Source organism: Nannobrachium achirus (genome assembly GCF_963921795.1).
Source record: "Nannobrachium achirus genome assembly, chromosome: 1".
NCBI classification, from domain to species: Eukaryota; Metazoa; Chordata; class Actinopteri; order Myctophiformes; family Myctophidae; genus Nannobrachium; species Nannobrachium achirus.
The window spans coordinates 61,695,868-61,710,730 of record NC_137810.1 but is presented as its reverse complement, the minus strand read 5'-3'; the positions used below and the strand labels follow the sequence as shown (position 1 = coordinate 61,710,730).

Here is a 14,863-nt window from a genome sequence, read left to right as displayed (position 1 = left end):
ATGCTAACTAGCTTCATGTATGGTCATTGAGTGTTTCAGTAGTGCTATGGGTTTAGGTGGAGTCTGAAAAGTTGAGTCTTCAGTCCACGGCGAAAGCTAGGGAGTGAGTCTGTTGTTCTAAGTGCGACAGGGAGTTTATTCCACAGCTTGGGGGCCAGGTGGGCAAACTGTCTCGGACAAGTGGATTGTTGTCCTGGGGTTTTTAGCGAGGGTTCTGTCAGCATCCCTGTGTTGGCTGATCTAAGTGAACGGGTGGGGTTGTAGGGGTTGATCAGGTTTTGGAGGTATAATGGAGGAGCCATACCTTTGGCGGCTTTGAAGGTCAGCATCAGTGTTTTGTATTCAGTGCGGGCCGCAACCGGGAGCCACTGGAGGGAGCGGAGAAGGGGGGAGACATGTGAGAGCTTAGGCTGGTTGAAGACCAGTCGTGCCGCGGCATTTTGGATCAGTTGGAGAGGTTTAAGTGCACATGCCGGGAGACCAGTGAAGAGAGGCCTAGAGGTCTGGGCTCTTAGGCTCTAATGTCGCCTGACAGCGCAACGCAACGTGGGTTCGAGTCCCGGGTTCGAGTCCCTTAAAAATAATTACGTACAACAGATTAGCTGATCTATTTCTTAGTTTTTGCGGAAATTACCTCACAACGCGATGCCTTTCAAGCACATTTTTTGCTATTTTTGAAATAAATTGATAAAATAATGTGTAAATAAATAGATATAAGGGTTAAAGCAGAGGAGGCCTCGATCCTGTTTTGTCCTCTTTTCTCTGTCCGTTACACAAGGTACTGTATAGCTGCAGGACCTGTGTGTGTGTGTGTGTGTGTGTGTGTGCGTGTGTGTGTGTGTGTGTGTGTGTGTGTGTGTGTGTGTGTGTGTGTGTGTGTGCGTGTGCGTGTGTGTGCGTGTGCAGTGGCGTCACAAGGGGAGTGGGACCAAGGTGGAGGAGCCTGTCTTTAGCTATTGAAAATTAGAAGATATACAAGCTCACAGCAGCTTGTAGATCTGCTATTTTTGAAAAGTTGTGAAAGTGTGTGCATGTTTTTGAATATATGCATTTTTTTAAGCGAACATTTGTAACTCAAATTTTGCTTCTGTGGGGTCCCTGGAACTAAATATTTTGAGATGGGGGTCTGTGGTCAAATACATGTCATTTTGGGGGTCCTTCACAAGAAAAAGTGTGAGCATCACTGACATAGAAATGGAGGTTTTTCAAAAAACCTTAGGATTTGAAATAGTCAGACAGAAATGTTCACGATTTAAAAAAAATACGTATACGGCGGGCCGTATACGCAGACTACGCACTCTGCGTAGGGCCCCGCCGACCAAAAAGGCCCCCCACCGCCCCCTCCTCAGCAGAAAAGAACTAGTGCTGCATGGTTAATCTTTTTCGAACCGAAGTAGACTTCCCAAGCAATATGGAGACGTAATTTTTAAAATCCCTTCATAATTGACTAAAGCAATGATCAAATCAAACTGTGGTGACTTTCTTTGCTTCCGCGCATCTCCACACCGCTGAAAGAGAGAGTGAATGTGATGTTTTGGCACAGTGGCCACTGTGCAGAAGCGTGGGAACAGCATGGGAACTAGGGGTGCTGCAGGTGTTCCAGCACCACTATGGGGAAGTTTTCATTTTTCATTTAAATAAGAAAAGAACAAATCAAACATAGCAAAAATACATTGCCTGTTGTTGTCGTTTTTTATTTATTCATATATACTTTTATATATATATATATATATATATATATATATATATATATATTTCCATTATAAAATGGATTAAAAAACGATAACAAAATGTTAGGCCTATTATTTTTTTGAAGGCCCCATAGCAAAATCATGCTTAGGGCCCCCATGGGCCCAGAAACGGCTCTGCCCAGGGCCCAGAATTTAGTGTGACACCCCTGTGTGTGTGTAAGAGAGAGTGAGAGAGTGAGACGCCCTTCCATAACATCGCCATGTGTTCCGAAGTCTTATGTAATACAAGGCATCTCTTCCCCTGCTCCCATTGTGGTTGCTTTGACGTCTCTAATGGCTTTCAGCCTCTCCAGACGCGGTAATTGGGTTAACGCTTCGAGAAAAGCGAGAACCTTAAACCGTCCTTCTACCTTGAGGAGCAATGTGTAATGTTTTTAGTCTCTTCTTATGTAACTCGCTCAGTTATCCTTGCCTTTGTCCTTTTAGAGTTGTTTCTTTGGCATTTTATTCTCTTGTTTTTGGAGCGGTGAAAGCGCTCCCAATAGACAGGTATGTCTGTGGCTGGCTGGCTGGCTATGTGGCTGGCTGGCTGGCTGGCTGGCTGGCTGGGTATGTCTGTAGCCTGGCAATACCTTGAGTGGCCACACAAGTTAAAGGAGGGGCACAAACACACACGCACACACACACACACACACACACACACACACACACACACACACACACACACACACACACACACACACACACACACACACACACATACACACACACACACACACATACACACACACACACACACAGATTCACCGCTCCACTTCGAACCAAGGTTTGATTTTTAGATAGAGACTGACCTAGGGGCAGAGAGAGAGGAGTCATGAAGGGAGTCGGATTGGAACTCGGGTCCTCACGTAGGCCTGTCACAATTATCACATAATCGTCCAATCGCAATAATTTGGCATGATCGCAATTATTTTGTCATATTCGTCTTAATCGTTTCCATGTTGAAAAATGTTCATGTATTTTCCAACATTTTCAAAAATGGCACACTGTAGATCGGCTATTTCCACTGATTTTAGCCACACTGACTCTTTCACACTGACTTTACCCCTGAGGTACAAGTCAAACAATTGTGAGACATGGTCAGAGACTTTTTGAGATGGGGAAATTGTGATTCTTCTTAAGAAGAATTTATTTTTTAAATTAGATGGCAGTTACCTGTCTCCGAATGTGTTTATGAATTCAAATTGTTGTGGATGTAGCTCATTATCCTCCATGTCACCTTTTTGCCAGCCCTGCAGAATACAGGACGAGGATGAGTCAGGTTTGAGTTGTGCTTTACCGGCTTGTCCTCGGGAGCCCAGTCAAGACAAAGGGAGCATTGACGCAGACATGCATAATGTGTTATGCAGATCCAAAGCCGGCAGTGTGTCACCTTCTCTGTCTGTGTGCAGGGGTGTCGCACCAAATTCTGGGCCCTGGGTACAAGGATTAACTGCGGGCCCCCCATGAATGTTCTTCATAGGGGGAGGGGGTTTAACCCATTTAGACTGGGAACGCATTATTACGCATTATATTGTGCTTTAACTATAAAAAAAATAGCAGATATGCTCGTATATCAGTCAGATATACAACTATCAGTCTTTGAATATTTCAAATCCTTCTAAGGTTTTTTGAGAAACCTATGTTTCCCATCTCAAAATATTTAGTTCCAGGGACCCCCCCAGAAGCAAAATTTCAGTTACAAATGTTTGCTTAAAAAATACATATATTCAAAGATTTGCACACATTTTCACGACTTTTCAAAAATAGCAGATCTACGAGCTCGAGTGCCGCGCAGGTGAGCTTGTATATCTGCTATTTTTCAATAGCTAAATAATTAAGGGCCCTCCACCTTGGGCCCTATAATAACTCAGTCCCACTCCCCCCCCCCTCCCCCCCTTGTGACGCCCCTGTCTGTGTGTGATGCATAGCCGCTCTCTTGTATACTAAACAGCTAGGCGGTGTGGGCCTTTGTATTTGAAGGGCAAACCGATATTGTGTGTGTGTGTGTGTGTGTGTGTGTGTGTGTGTGTGTGTGTGTGCGTGCGTGCATGTGGGTGTGGGTGTGGGTGTAGTCGCACACTTGAGTATCCAAGTGTCTAATACCCTGTTCCTTCGTAAGTGCCATATTAGCACGTTATGCGTCATTATCTGTTCATGGCATCTGCTGCGAGCAGTCAACGGTCTGAAGAGCAGTTCCTGTGTTCTATCAGTCCGGATGTGTTCACTGAATGATCCAAACGTTACTGGGACACTAATGATGTGTGTTTGTGTCCATTTTGTCAAAAAGTGTGTAGTCGCACACTTGAGTGTCCAAGTGTCTAATACCCTGTTCCTTCGTAAGTGCCATTGAGCACGTTATGCGTCATTATCTGTTCACTATTAAAGTTTGTACTGTCCTCGAAACAACCGGAGATTAACCGCCTACAGGCACGAGAGAGCAACAAACAAAAACATAAAACAAAACAACAGACTGAATGAGAGCAGAATTTAGAAGAAGACAAAAGCCTTTTAATTACGGCAAATGTTGAAACTGGAGAAGGCGAACAAACAACAAAAGTGTGTGCATGCAGTGTGTGTGTGTGTGTGTGTGTGTGTGTGTGTGTGTGTGTGTGTGTGTGTGTGTGTGTGTGTGTGTGTGTGTGTGTGTGTGTGTGTGTGTTAGCTATACTTATGGGGACTAAACGCATGTTCACACAGTCACCTGCAGGGGACCTCTGACAGTGTGGGGACAAAATAGTAGGTCCCCACAACAGTTAGGTTTAGGGATAGGTTTAGGGTTAGGCCACAGGACTTGCATAAAGATTAATGTCCCCCCAAGTGATGTAAATATATATTGTGTGTGTGTGTTTGTGCGTGTGTGTGTGTGTGTGTGTGTGCGTGCGTGTGTGCGTGCGTGCGTGTGTTTGCATCAGTTTAGACTTAGGCACATTTGCTATACAAGCTAAGTTAACTCAATAACCCAAACCACAGTAGCAAACAAATACAGATCTTATGAATGATGTAAAAGTAGATAAAACAAAGATGAGGAAAGGAATGAGAAAGATGAAGGACTGTTTTGATTGCTTTGTGTATTTATTGACAGATATGCATATACTGTATACATGACCATAGACTGGTACATATTATGTCAAATGGATTAAACACATAACAAGCTTGAGAGCTTATTTCCATGGTTGTCCCTTGCGTGCAAAAGGCAGGGAAGAGTGGAGGATGTGAGGGGTTAACAACAGCTAAGAGGAGGAGTTTCTCAGGAAATCTAAAGTGAAAGTAAAGTGGAGACAGTTTGGTGGGAGCAGCACACAACTCTCTACAAAACCTTCATTCAACGGGACCTTTACAGAAATACCAACAGCTTAAAGACAGGTGAGTAATAGTATGGCCGATGAGGATGTATTATTAATATCTTTTTTGGTCAAGGTCTTTTTTTATTGGCTTTTTCATTATACATAAAACGTAGAACATACAGAGCCCCCACCACCCCACCCCTCAGACCCGTAAAAGACATTAACAGGACAAAAACAGAACATGCGTAGTATGAATATAATATCGAGTTTAATAGAGATGGAGAAAACAAAAACACAAACACATACTTATATTAATAAAAGAAATTGCTGTTGCAGTTACAGCTTCTGCTTCCATATTTTCAACAAATACCAGGAAAGGCTGCCAGGCTGTACAACATTTTCAAAATGGATCCCTGATGGAATAGATCTGGCCTATATGCATCTCCCATGACTTTCTGATGATAGTGTGACATGATATGATATAGTGAGATACAGACAAATGGAGAAAAAAAGCAGATAAATATAGGATGTATTATTTATAACAGAGAATAAAATGTATACAGTAACTGTATCCAGTGGTGGAAAGTAACTAAGTACAATTACTTAAGTAATGTAGTTTAAGTACAATATTGAGGTATTTGTACTTTACTTGAGTACTGCCAATTTCCAATATTTTTACTTCTACTACACTTATCTGAACATTTGTTATTTTGTAGATTTTGATTATTATTAGAAATCAACAAAATTATAGATCGCTATTTTCAAAGATCTTTAACACGCGTGCATAATGCATAATGAGTACTTTCTACTTTTGGTACTTAAAGTACATTTCTGTTGCCAATACCTTTGTACTTTTACTCAAGTGCATTTTGAATTCTGGACTTTTACTTGTAAGTATTTCTATATCGCATTATTGATACTTTTTCTGAAGTAAAAAATTAGAGCACCTTTTCCACCACTGACGGTATCCAGACATAATCTTCCCCTAATTTCACATTCCTTTAAATTACCCAGTTTTTTTCAATTGGTGAAATTTACATTAGTACAGTACATCTGTCAACGTTATTGTGCTCTATTCCAATACAATCCAGACTGGATTCATGATGTTTAAGCCGTGAGAAGAAGTATCATTCAAGAACTACATCTGAAACTTTATTCTTTTATTCTGTGTGTAGAATGGCATCTGCGAGCAGTCTGCTGTCTGAAGAGCAGTTCCTGTGTTCTATCTGTCTGGATGTGTTCACTGATCCAATCGCCACTCCATGTGGGCACAACTACTGCAAAACCTGTATCACACAATACTGGGACACTAATGATGTGTGTTTGTGTCCATTATGTCAAAAAGTATTCTCTAAGAGACCAGAAGTCTTTGTCAATACTTTCATTTCTGAGATGGCTGATCAGTTCCGGAGGACACAGCAGGTGAAAAGAAATTCCAACACAAAACAAGAACCTGCTAAACCGGATGAAATCTCATGTGACTTCTGTACCGAAACTAAGCACAAAGCCCTGAAGTCTTGCCTGGTGTGTCTGGCCTCATACTGTGAGACTCACTTGGAGCCTCATCACAGAGTCACAGCGCTAAAACGACACAAACTAATCGACCCTGTAAAGAACCTGGAAGACATTATATGTAAGAAACATGACAGACCTCTGGAGATGTACTGTAAGACTGACCACACGTGCGTTTGCCAGTTCTGCACTGAGTTAGACCACAAATTACATCAAATTATTCCTCTGAAAGACGCATATAATGTTAAGAAGGCTGAGCTGGGAAATGCAGAGGTTGAAGTTGAGCAAATGATCCAGGACAGACAACTGAAGATTCAGGAGGTCAAACACTCAGTAGAGCTCAGCAAGAAAGATGCAGACAGACATATAGAAGACAGTGTGCAGGTCTTCACGGCTCTGATCACCTGTATTGAGAGAAGCCAGGCTGAGCTCATTGACGTGATTGAAGAAAAGCAGAAAACAACACAGAAACAGGCTGAAGGCTTCATCAAAGAACTGGAAAAGGAGATCACAGAGTTAAAGAAGAGAGGCTCTGAGCTGAAGCAGCTCTCACACACTGAAGACCCCCTCCACCTCCTCCAGAACTTCACGTCCGTCAACACCCGTCCACCCACCAAGGACTGGACAAAGGTCCATGTCCACCAGTCTTCATATGTGGGGACTGTGAGGACAGCTGTAGCTCAGCTGGAGAAGACACTCAGCAAAGATATGGAGAGGCTTTGTGATGCTGAGCTGAGGAGGATCCAGCAATATGAAGTGGATGTAACTCTGGACTCTAAAACAGCACATCCCGAACTCATCCTGTCCAAGAGTGGAAAACAAGTGAATCCTTGCGACAAACGGAATAATCTCCCAAACAACACTGAGAGATTCTCCGTACATATCTTTGTCTTAGGAAAACAAAGCTTCCCCTCAGGAAGGGTTTACTTTGAGGCTCAGGTTAAAGGGAAGATTGCGTGGCGTTTAGGAGTGGCCAGAGAGTCCATCAACAGGAAAGGGTCAATCGCAGTGAACCCCAACAACGGTTACTGGACTATATGGTTCAAGAATGGAAATGTGTACGAGGCTCTTGCTGAGCCTCCTGTCCTCCTCCCTGTAAGAGAGAAGCTCCAGAAAGTGGGAGTGTTTGTGGATTATGAGGAGGGTGTTGTCTCCTTTTATGATGTGGAGACCAGAGTTCATATCTACTCTTTCACTGGCTGCACCTTCACTGAGAAACTCTATCCATTCTTCAGTCCCGGTCTTAATTATGATGGTAAAAACTCTGCTCCTCTGATAATCACTTCTGTCAATAACACAGATGATTAGATTATCGTTACTATGAGGGCTCATTTGTAAATTCACAACATTTAATTTCTTTATAGCCGGTGTGTATTAAAACACATTACGTGAATGAGCTCATCTTATATTGTATTTTCAGTGTAAATCATTCACATTCATGTTTCTGGCAACAAATCAAATAATGTATGTAAACATAGAACGTTGTTCATCTTATATTTCTATATAACTACTGTATTATTATAACAACTATTTCAGCAATTTTATGAAAGACTTTGATAGTTCCCACTTACGCCTGTACTTTTTCAGGCATTTTCTCTTCATTGCAGTGTGATTCATGTGCAGCCTATGATTATGAAAATATGATACAAATCACATCCCATATTGGTTCAAGACGGGACACAAGATTTAATTGTCAATTAAAGGACAATTCTGTTTATTGCGGGACGGGTGGATATCTCATCTGGTTAACCATGTAGGCTATATTGTTTTTTCAGTGTTCAAAATAAAGTTTATAAAGAATAAAGAAAGAAAGAATTGGGTTTTGTTTTCCATTTTGAGGTTCGTCATGCTAATGGAGAAACAAATGTTTTATATTTGCATTGTCCCAGAGCTTATAGATCTGCTATTGTTGATATGTAGAGCAATATAGTTTGAGGTCCTAAAACACAGAATTGGGTTCACAATGGGTTCCTAGTACAGTTGCTACAGAGTTTATTTCATGAATCTATCCAAAACCCAATGCAAGAATTCCATTGTAAATCTGCAGTGGGTCCACATAGCGGGAGAGACTTCCAGGTTGGCCTACAAAAACACATCATCCAAATAGCTCTCTGTTATGGACAGTCTCTGTTATGGACAGTATCTGTGCCTGCATTCTGCCTGGGGCTTGGAAATCTGAAAGCTGAGGTGGAAAGAGTACTGAAAAATCCTACTCAAAGTGAGTGAAATACACAAAGTACAAGTAAAGGTACTAGTCCAGGAAATTACTCAAAAGTAAGAGTCAAAAGTAGCCTATTTAACTTTGAGTAAAAAGTAAAAGTACCATTTTTTTAACCGACCCCCAAAATAATCATATTTTAACTGGGGACTCCCCACCTTGACGAGCACTAAGAGATGTAGATTGGCTATTTTCACAATTTCATTGTCATTAAGCAGGAAGAGAAAAATACTAATCCGAAAACCACTTTTAATAAAATTTTCAAGAAAATACATGTAAACCGTATGTACAGTATGTCAAAAACCTGAATTTACTTTACTTATTATTTACTGAATTCAAATTACTTTTACTCATTGTCCAAATGAAAAGTATTTTTACTATTTAAATCACTCAAAGTAAGAGTAAAAGTAGAGCATTTAAAAATGACTTTAAAACTACAGACCCTCAACAAAAAAAATACTCTTGAGTAATGACTTTTTTCCACCTCTAGATTTATCCTCATGTAAAACAAATCAGTGTAATGGCCCTGGAAGTCCTCCAGCTGACCCGGGTCAGACTGTTGTATTGGCACCGTGCCATGCAGTGTAGCCATGACCAGACTGAGGAGAGGCAGCCACGCATTTATCACCTTATTCATTTTAATGTTTGCTCCGTTACGGCGCCAACGTTGGCAAGCGCTGCCCGCTCCACTGTTTTTATTATTCACCGGTGTTCAGGTCTATCAGATAGTACATGTAGCCCACTCACACGCAGGGGGGTGGAAAGTGGGACTGAGTTACTAGGGCCCAAGGTGGAGGGGCCTTAATTATTTTATACTTTAGCCGTTGAAAAATAGCAGATATACAAGCTCACAGCGAGTGCCGCGCTGCGAGCTTGTAGATCTGCTATTTTTGAAAAGTCGTGAAAACGTGTGCAAGTCTTTGAATATATGTACTTTTTCTTTTTTTTTTTTTTTTCTCTAAATTTTTATCCCACGATTTTTGTAACCCATTTTTTCACCCGGTGCCAATTGCCTAAGCTGTGATCCTGGGCTCTACTCTCCCTCTGCCAACCTGGGGAGGGCCCCGAACTGAGCTCATGCTTCCTTCAATGCATGAGGAGTGAGCAGGCCGCTTCTTATCACCTGACAGGGGGAGCTTCCCCAGTTGGACGCCCCGGCTGGCCAGGGGGAGGCTTTATAGAGACCAGGATTACTGCATGTTTTTGTGAGGGTATCTACCCTAGGAGACACGGGGAGAACATGCAAACTCCACACAGAAAGGCCCTTTTGCCAACCCCACCTAGGGTGTGGGCACTGATGACGCGGAGGAGGGAACACACCCCCAGCACCCACAGTGTCCCCCGGCGGGAATCGAACCCAGGACCTTCTAGCTGTGAGGCGACAGCACTACTGACTGCGCCACCGTGCCCCTGAATATATGTACTTTTTAAGCGAACATTTTATAACTCAAATTTTGCTTCTGGGGGGTCCCTGGAACTACATATTTTGAGATGGGGGGTCCGTGGCCAAATACTTATCATTTTGGGGGTCCTTCACATGAAGCACCACTGACATAGAAACATAGGTTTTTCAAAAAACCTTAGAAGGATTTGAAATATTCAAAGACTTGCACAAATTTTCAAGATTTTTCAAAAATAGCAGATCCACAAGCTCGTGAGCTTGTATATCTGGTATTTTCCAATAGTTAAAGCACAAAATGTGAGTGAATCCTTGTACCCATGCAGGCCCAGAATTTGGTGCGACACCCCTGCTCACACACATGGTTCTCCAGTACATGTCATGCTGTGAATTAATCAAGTGCCGTTGCGTTTTGCTGGAACACGTCGGCCGACGAGACATGATGCCATCTTCTCCCAACAAAGACCGAGAGCAGGCGCGTGCACACATCGACATCAAAGGGGGCTTGAGCCCCTGCCCTTTTATCCGCCTGTAAAAAGTGCCCTCTCCAGACCATGAATGCTGTTTTTATTATGGTGAAAGAAATGCAAATGCCCCCTCTTTCCATGCCATACCTGAAGGCAGCATTCAAAAGAATTGCCTTGTCCAAACTCTCCTGAACCTGAATGCAGCATCTTATGTTGAAAGAATTGACCTCTCTCTGTAGAAATCCATGCCGTTACGCGACATATCCAGTATTCACTTTATTATGCTTAGTTCAGTGTGGTATCAAGCACTGAAAATAGCAGCTTGGAGGTCTGGCTTGGAGAGCAAAAAGGGCGCAAGTGACGTTGTAATTCTTTTCACAGGACAGCTTTCCATTGATTGTAATTATTTAATTAAAAACAATATGTTTAAGCAATCTATACTTTAATACAGATTAGGCTTCGCTTAATGTGTTTTAAAATATACTTTTTAATGTTGTTTTTAGTTTATTTATTACAATCAATGAAAAGCCGTCCTGTGAAAAAAAATACAAATGTCACTTAAACCCTTTTTGCTCCAAGCCCTCGATATTTCCCTTTTAGAAATGTCAGCCCCTGCCTCTCTATCATTCTCTGCACATCCCTGCCAGAGAGAGGTGGAGAGACGGGAGAGTGTTTTCTGCTGGTGTTTCAGTCCGAGTGTATCAAAGGGTGCGTTCGGAAATGCGCACCGGGTGTGGTTAGGGTTAGGGGTTAGGGTTAGGTTTTGGCATAGTTTTACTGAGGTTAAGGTTAGGGTTAGGGTTGAGTTTAGGCATAGTTTTACTGAGGTTAGGATTAGTGTTGGGTTTAGGCACTCACTACACTGAGCACACACCCGGTGCGCATTTCCAAACGCACCTTTGATACACTCGGACTGAAACACCAACTCTCCCGTGGAGAGACAGGCTGAGAGCATGCATATCCCATGCTATCTGTTGAACAATTGATTTGGGTCTTCTGTTGTTCACTGAACTGCTGTTATGTCATACAAAAAGAACAGCCTGTTGGTGTAAACTAAAGTAACTAAGTACATTTACTCAAGTGCTGCACTACTGGAGTATTTCCAATTTTCCAAACTTTTACTTCTACTCCAGTACATCTCAGAAGCAAATATTGTACTTTTACTCCACGACAATTATTCGAAAACGTTATAGTTGCTATAGTTACTTTGTAGATTTTGATTATTATTACAAAACATGCATTAAACACTTTAGTCTTGTACTTATACTTCAGGTGTTTGAAAATGGCAGGCAGATCTGCAAGCTTACATCGCGACGCGTTGTGAGCTTGTAGATCTGCTATTTTCAAAAGATGATTATATACATATTGAACTTGTGAACTGTTACATTCTGCATAATAAGTATGTTTTGTTGCCAATACCAGACTTTTACTTGTTACTCGAGTCCTTCCCCTAGTGGGATTCAAAACCACAAGGGTTTACCAGCCACCCAACGCTCCTGATCACGCCACTATCCACGACGGGGCCGTGCCGTCTCAGCCGCCGATGAGCCCTGTGACTCACCACCGAGCGAGCGAGTCATCGTGAGGAACGGTGCGAACGGCGGATGAGCCGACTCCGCGGCGTTACCGAGTTATGTGCCGTTATGGACATAATAGTACATTTGGACCAGGGGACTGCTTCTGCGTCCGAATGTGGCTCAAAGGGACTGTACTGCGGCAGTGTCCACGTTGCATTAGTATCCAAGTATCCAAAAAAAGGGGGTTTGGTCGCTCGCTAGCTCAGTGGGTAGGGTAGCATGTAGTGGTGCGCGGGCCGACCCGGTGCCCCCACCCGCCCGCCAACCCGCCCGCATGCGGGTGGGTGGGTCAAGGTTTTCAGACTCAATTGGCGGGCGGCGGGCGGGCGGGTTATCACCACTCTCATGTGCAAAAAACAAATAAGAATAATCACCTGTTCTTATTTGCCTTTTATTCTTAATAAGAGTAGGCCTATAAGAATAAGAATACAACGTTTGAATAGCACGAGGGAGCGAGTTTTAAAATGCGCCAGAGAGGAGCGAGGTTTCTCCTCCGCTCCTTGGTGCGAGGACCGTCCCGCTCCTGTTGGGGCCGCGAACCACATTTTGCCAACATTTGACACAACGCGAGGTCGTGAGCACAGCAGAGAGAAGATGCACAAACAATTCAACGCGTGTCGTTGATCAGGATTTCACTTATATGTCTCTCATCCACACAAGTCCGTTTATAAATACTTTGTGTCGGTTAAGTTATATAACCAGCCAGTCAACGGATACGATTTGAAACACAACTTTCGCAAGTGAGAAGGACTTATTGAATGAATGAACCAACCACGCTCACCTCGAGTCGAGTCGCTCCCTTCTCTCCAATCTGGTGATTAATCAATAACCAACAGGATTTAATATTGTCCGTCTTTTGCTGTCTGTTTAAAGTGCGAGCAGTGTTGCAGTGCTGATTCAATGTTTGGGGGGTCGCTCTTCTAGAGACGTCCCGCGAAGGTCGTTCAACACCTACTATACAGGTCTATTGATATGGATATAGTCTCGTTTCTTTGTTAAAACACCCTGTTGCGAGACCTCAGCTCAGAAAAGGTATGGGTCGTCGCACGGCAACTCTGATGTGCGAGGCGCTGTATAAATATGATTGACATAAAACCTGAAACGCCATTCTCACCCCAACGATGCCCCAGAGAGAATGAATGTCTTTGAATGAATGTCTTTTTGGCTAAACGCCAATTTGAACACCACGTTTGTTTATTTAGCCCATGACAATATTGTGCTACTGTAAACCTTTCTGTAAAGCGACTTTGGGTACTTAGAAGATCCGTATATAAAGATGAACTATTGTGGAGATGATATACCATCTTTTTTTTAAATGCGGGTTGCGGGGCGGGCGGATTCGTTGATTTGTATATTGTTCTGCGGCGCGGGTGCGGGCGGGTTACGTTCCGTGCGGGCTGTGGGTCGTGCGGGTTATGAAAAAAACATGACCCGCGCAACACTAGTAGCATGGCATTGGCTACGATCACTAAGACCCGGGTTCGATTCCCACTAACGATAGATACATATTTGAGTAACCATGTGTTGGCGCATGCGCACTAAGACTGTCCCTTTACTTCCACAGATAGACGCAGATAGAAAGCATCCCAGCGCGTTTCAGGGATGACGCCGAAGCCCGTCAGGGGGGGGAAGCGGGGGGGGGAGGGGGGGGGGGGGGTGAGAACATGCTGTTAGCCCACATGTAGCCGTGCGGGAACGAAGAGGGCCAGCTCACAACATGTCGCAATGCAACAGGTTGCGAGCTTGTAGATCTACTATATTTCTTCGTCTCACTCACGAGTGTGAACAAAAGAAAACTAGGAACATAGCAATCAGTATGGATTCCAGGCTACCAGAATAGGGCAGATGGTATTGAAGTAAAGGTATTTAATTGTTTTACTTTTCTAGTTTCATTCAACTATAGCCTATTCAGTGTAAGAATGTATTAAAGTAGCTTGCACATTGTCTTCATTAACATGAGCAATGGAAGGGTCCTCCCCCCAAATAAGCAGAATAATCCTTCACAACGTTCATTGGCTAAACTGGTCGGCACTAAATCACATTATGCTCCAAGGTCATGGTGACATAAAAAGTGGTTAGAGCCAGCTCTATGACAGGCCATTAAGCTTTTTGTACAGATATTATACTCATATTTCAGTGCCCTGTGTTTGGTTGTTTTGCATAGGCTGTGATTCCCTTTCAATGTCGTCTGCACCTTTCATTTTGTACCATACTTTCTTAGGGTTTTGTATTACATTGTCGATTTGATCATGTCTTACAAATTAGTTACTGAATGAGTTACTAAACTAAAGCTTCTTTTTAAATATCTTTAGTTTACCCTACATCTCCTTCCCCTGACGTTGGTGCAGTAGTTCAACTGAAGGGGGTTGGGGCAGCTTCAGAGTGTGTGTGTGCGCGCACGTTCAGTGGTGTAAAGTAACTAAGTACATTTACTTGAGTAATGTACTTAAGTACAATAGATATTTGTACTTTACTTGAGTATTTCCCATTTCCAATACTTTTACTTCTACTCCACTACATCTCGGATCCAAATATTGTACTTTTACTCCACTACAATTATTTGAAAACTTTAGTTACTAAATTAGTTACTTTGCAGATAAATATGTTTTTTTATGTTGTTTTTAGTTTATTTACTACAATCAATGAGAAGCCGTCCTGTGAAAAAAATACAAA

At 42.7% G+C, this 14,863-nt stretch overlaps 2 protein-coding genes across 2 annotated transcripts in view; both read left to right on the top strand.

Moving 5' to 3' along the window:
• Window positions 1–14,863, top strand: part of LOC308289225 (sec1 family domain-containing protein 2-like) — a gene marked incomplete at its 5' end in the record, with an annotated part of 199,475 nt that overhangs the window by 144,780 nt on the left and 39,832 nt on the right. The gene's annotated exons all lie outside the window — the stretch shown is intronic.
• Window positions 6,194–7,837, top strand: LOC308302355 (E3 ubiquitin-protein ligase TRIM39-like; the record flags this gene model as incomplete). The annotated part of the gene is made up of 1 exon (XM_080746610.1): window positions 6,194–7,837. One exon carries the CDS (start codon window positions 6,194–6,196, stop codon window positions 7,835–7,837), a length of 1,644 nt encoding a protein of 547 aa, XP_080602736.1.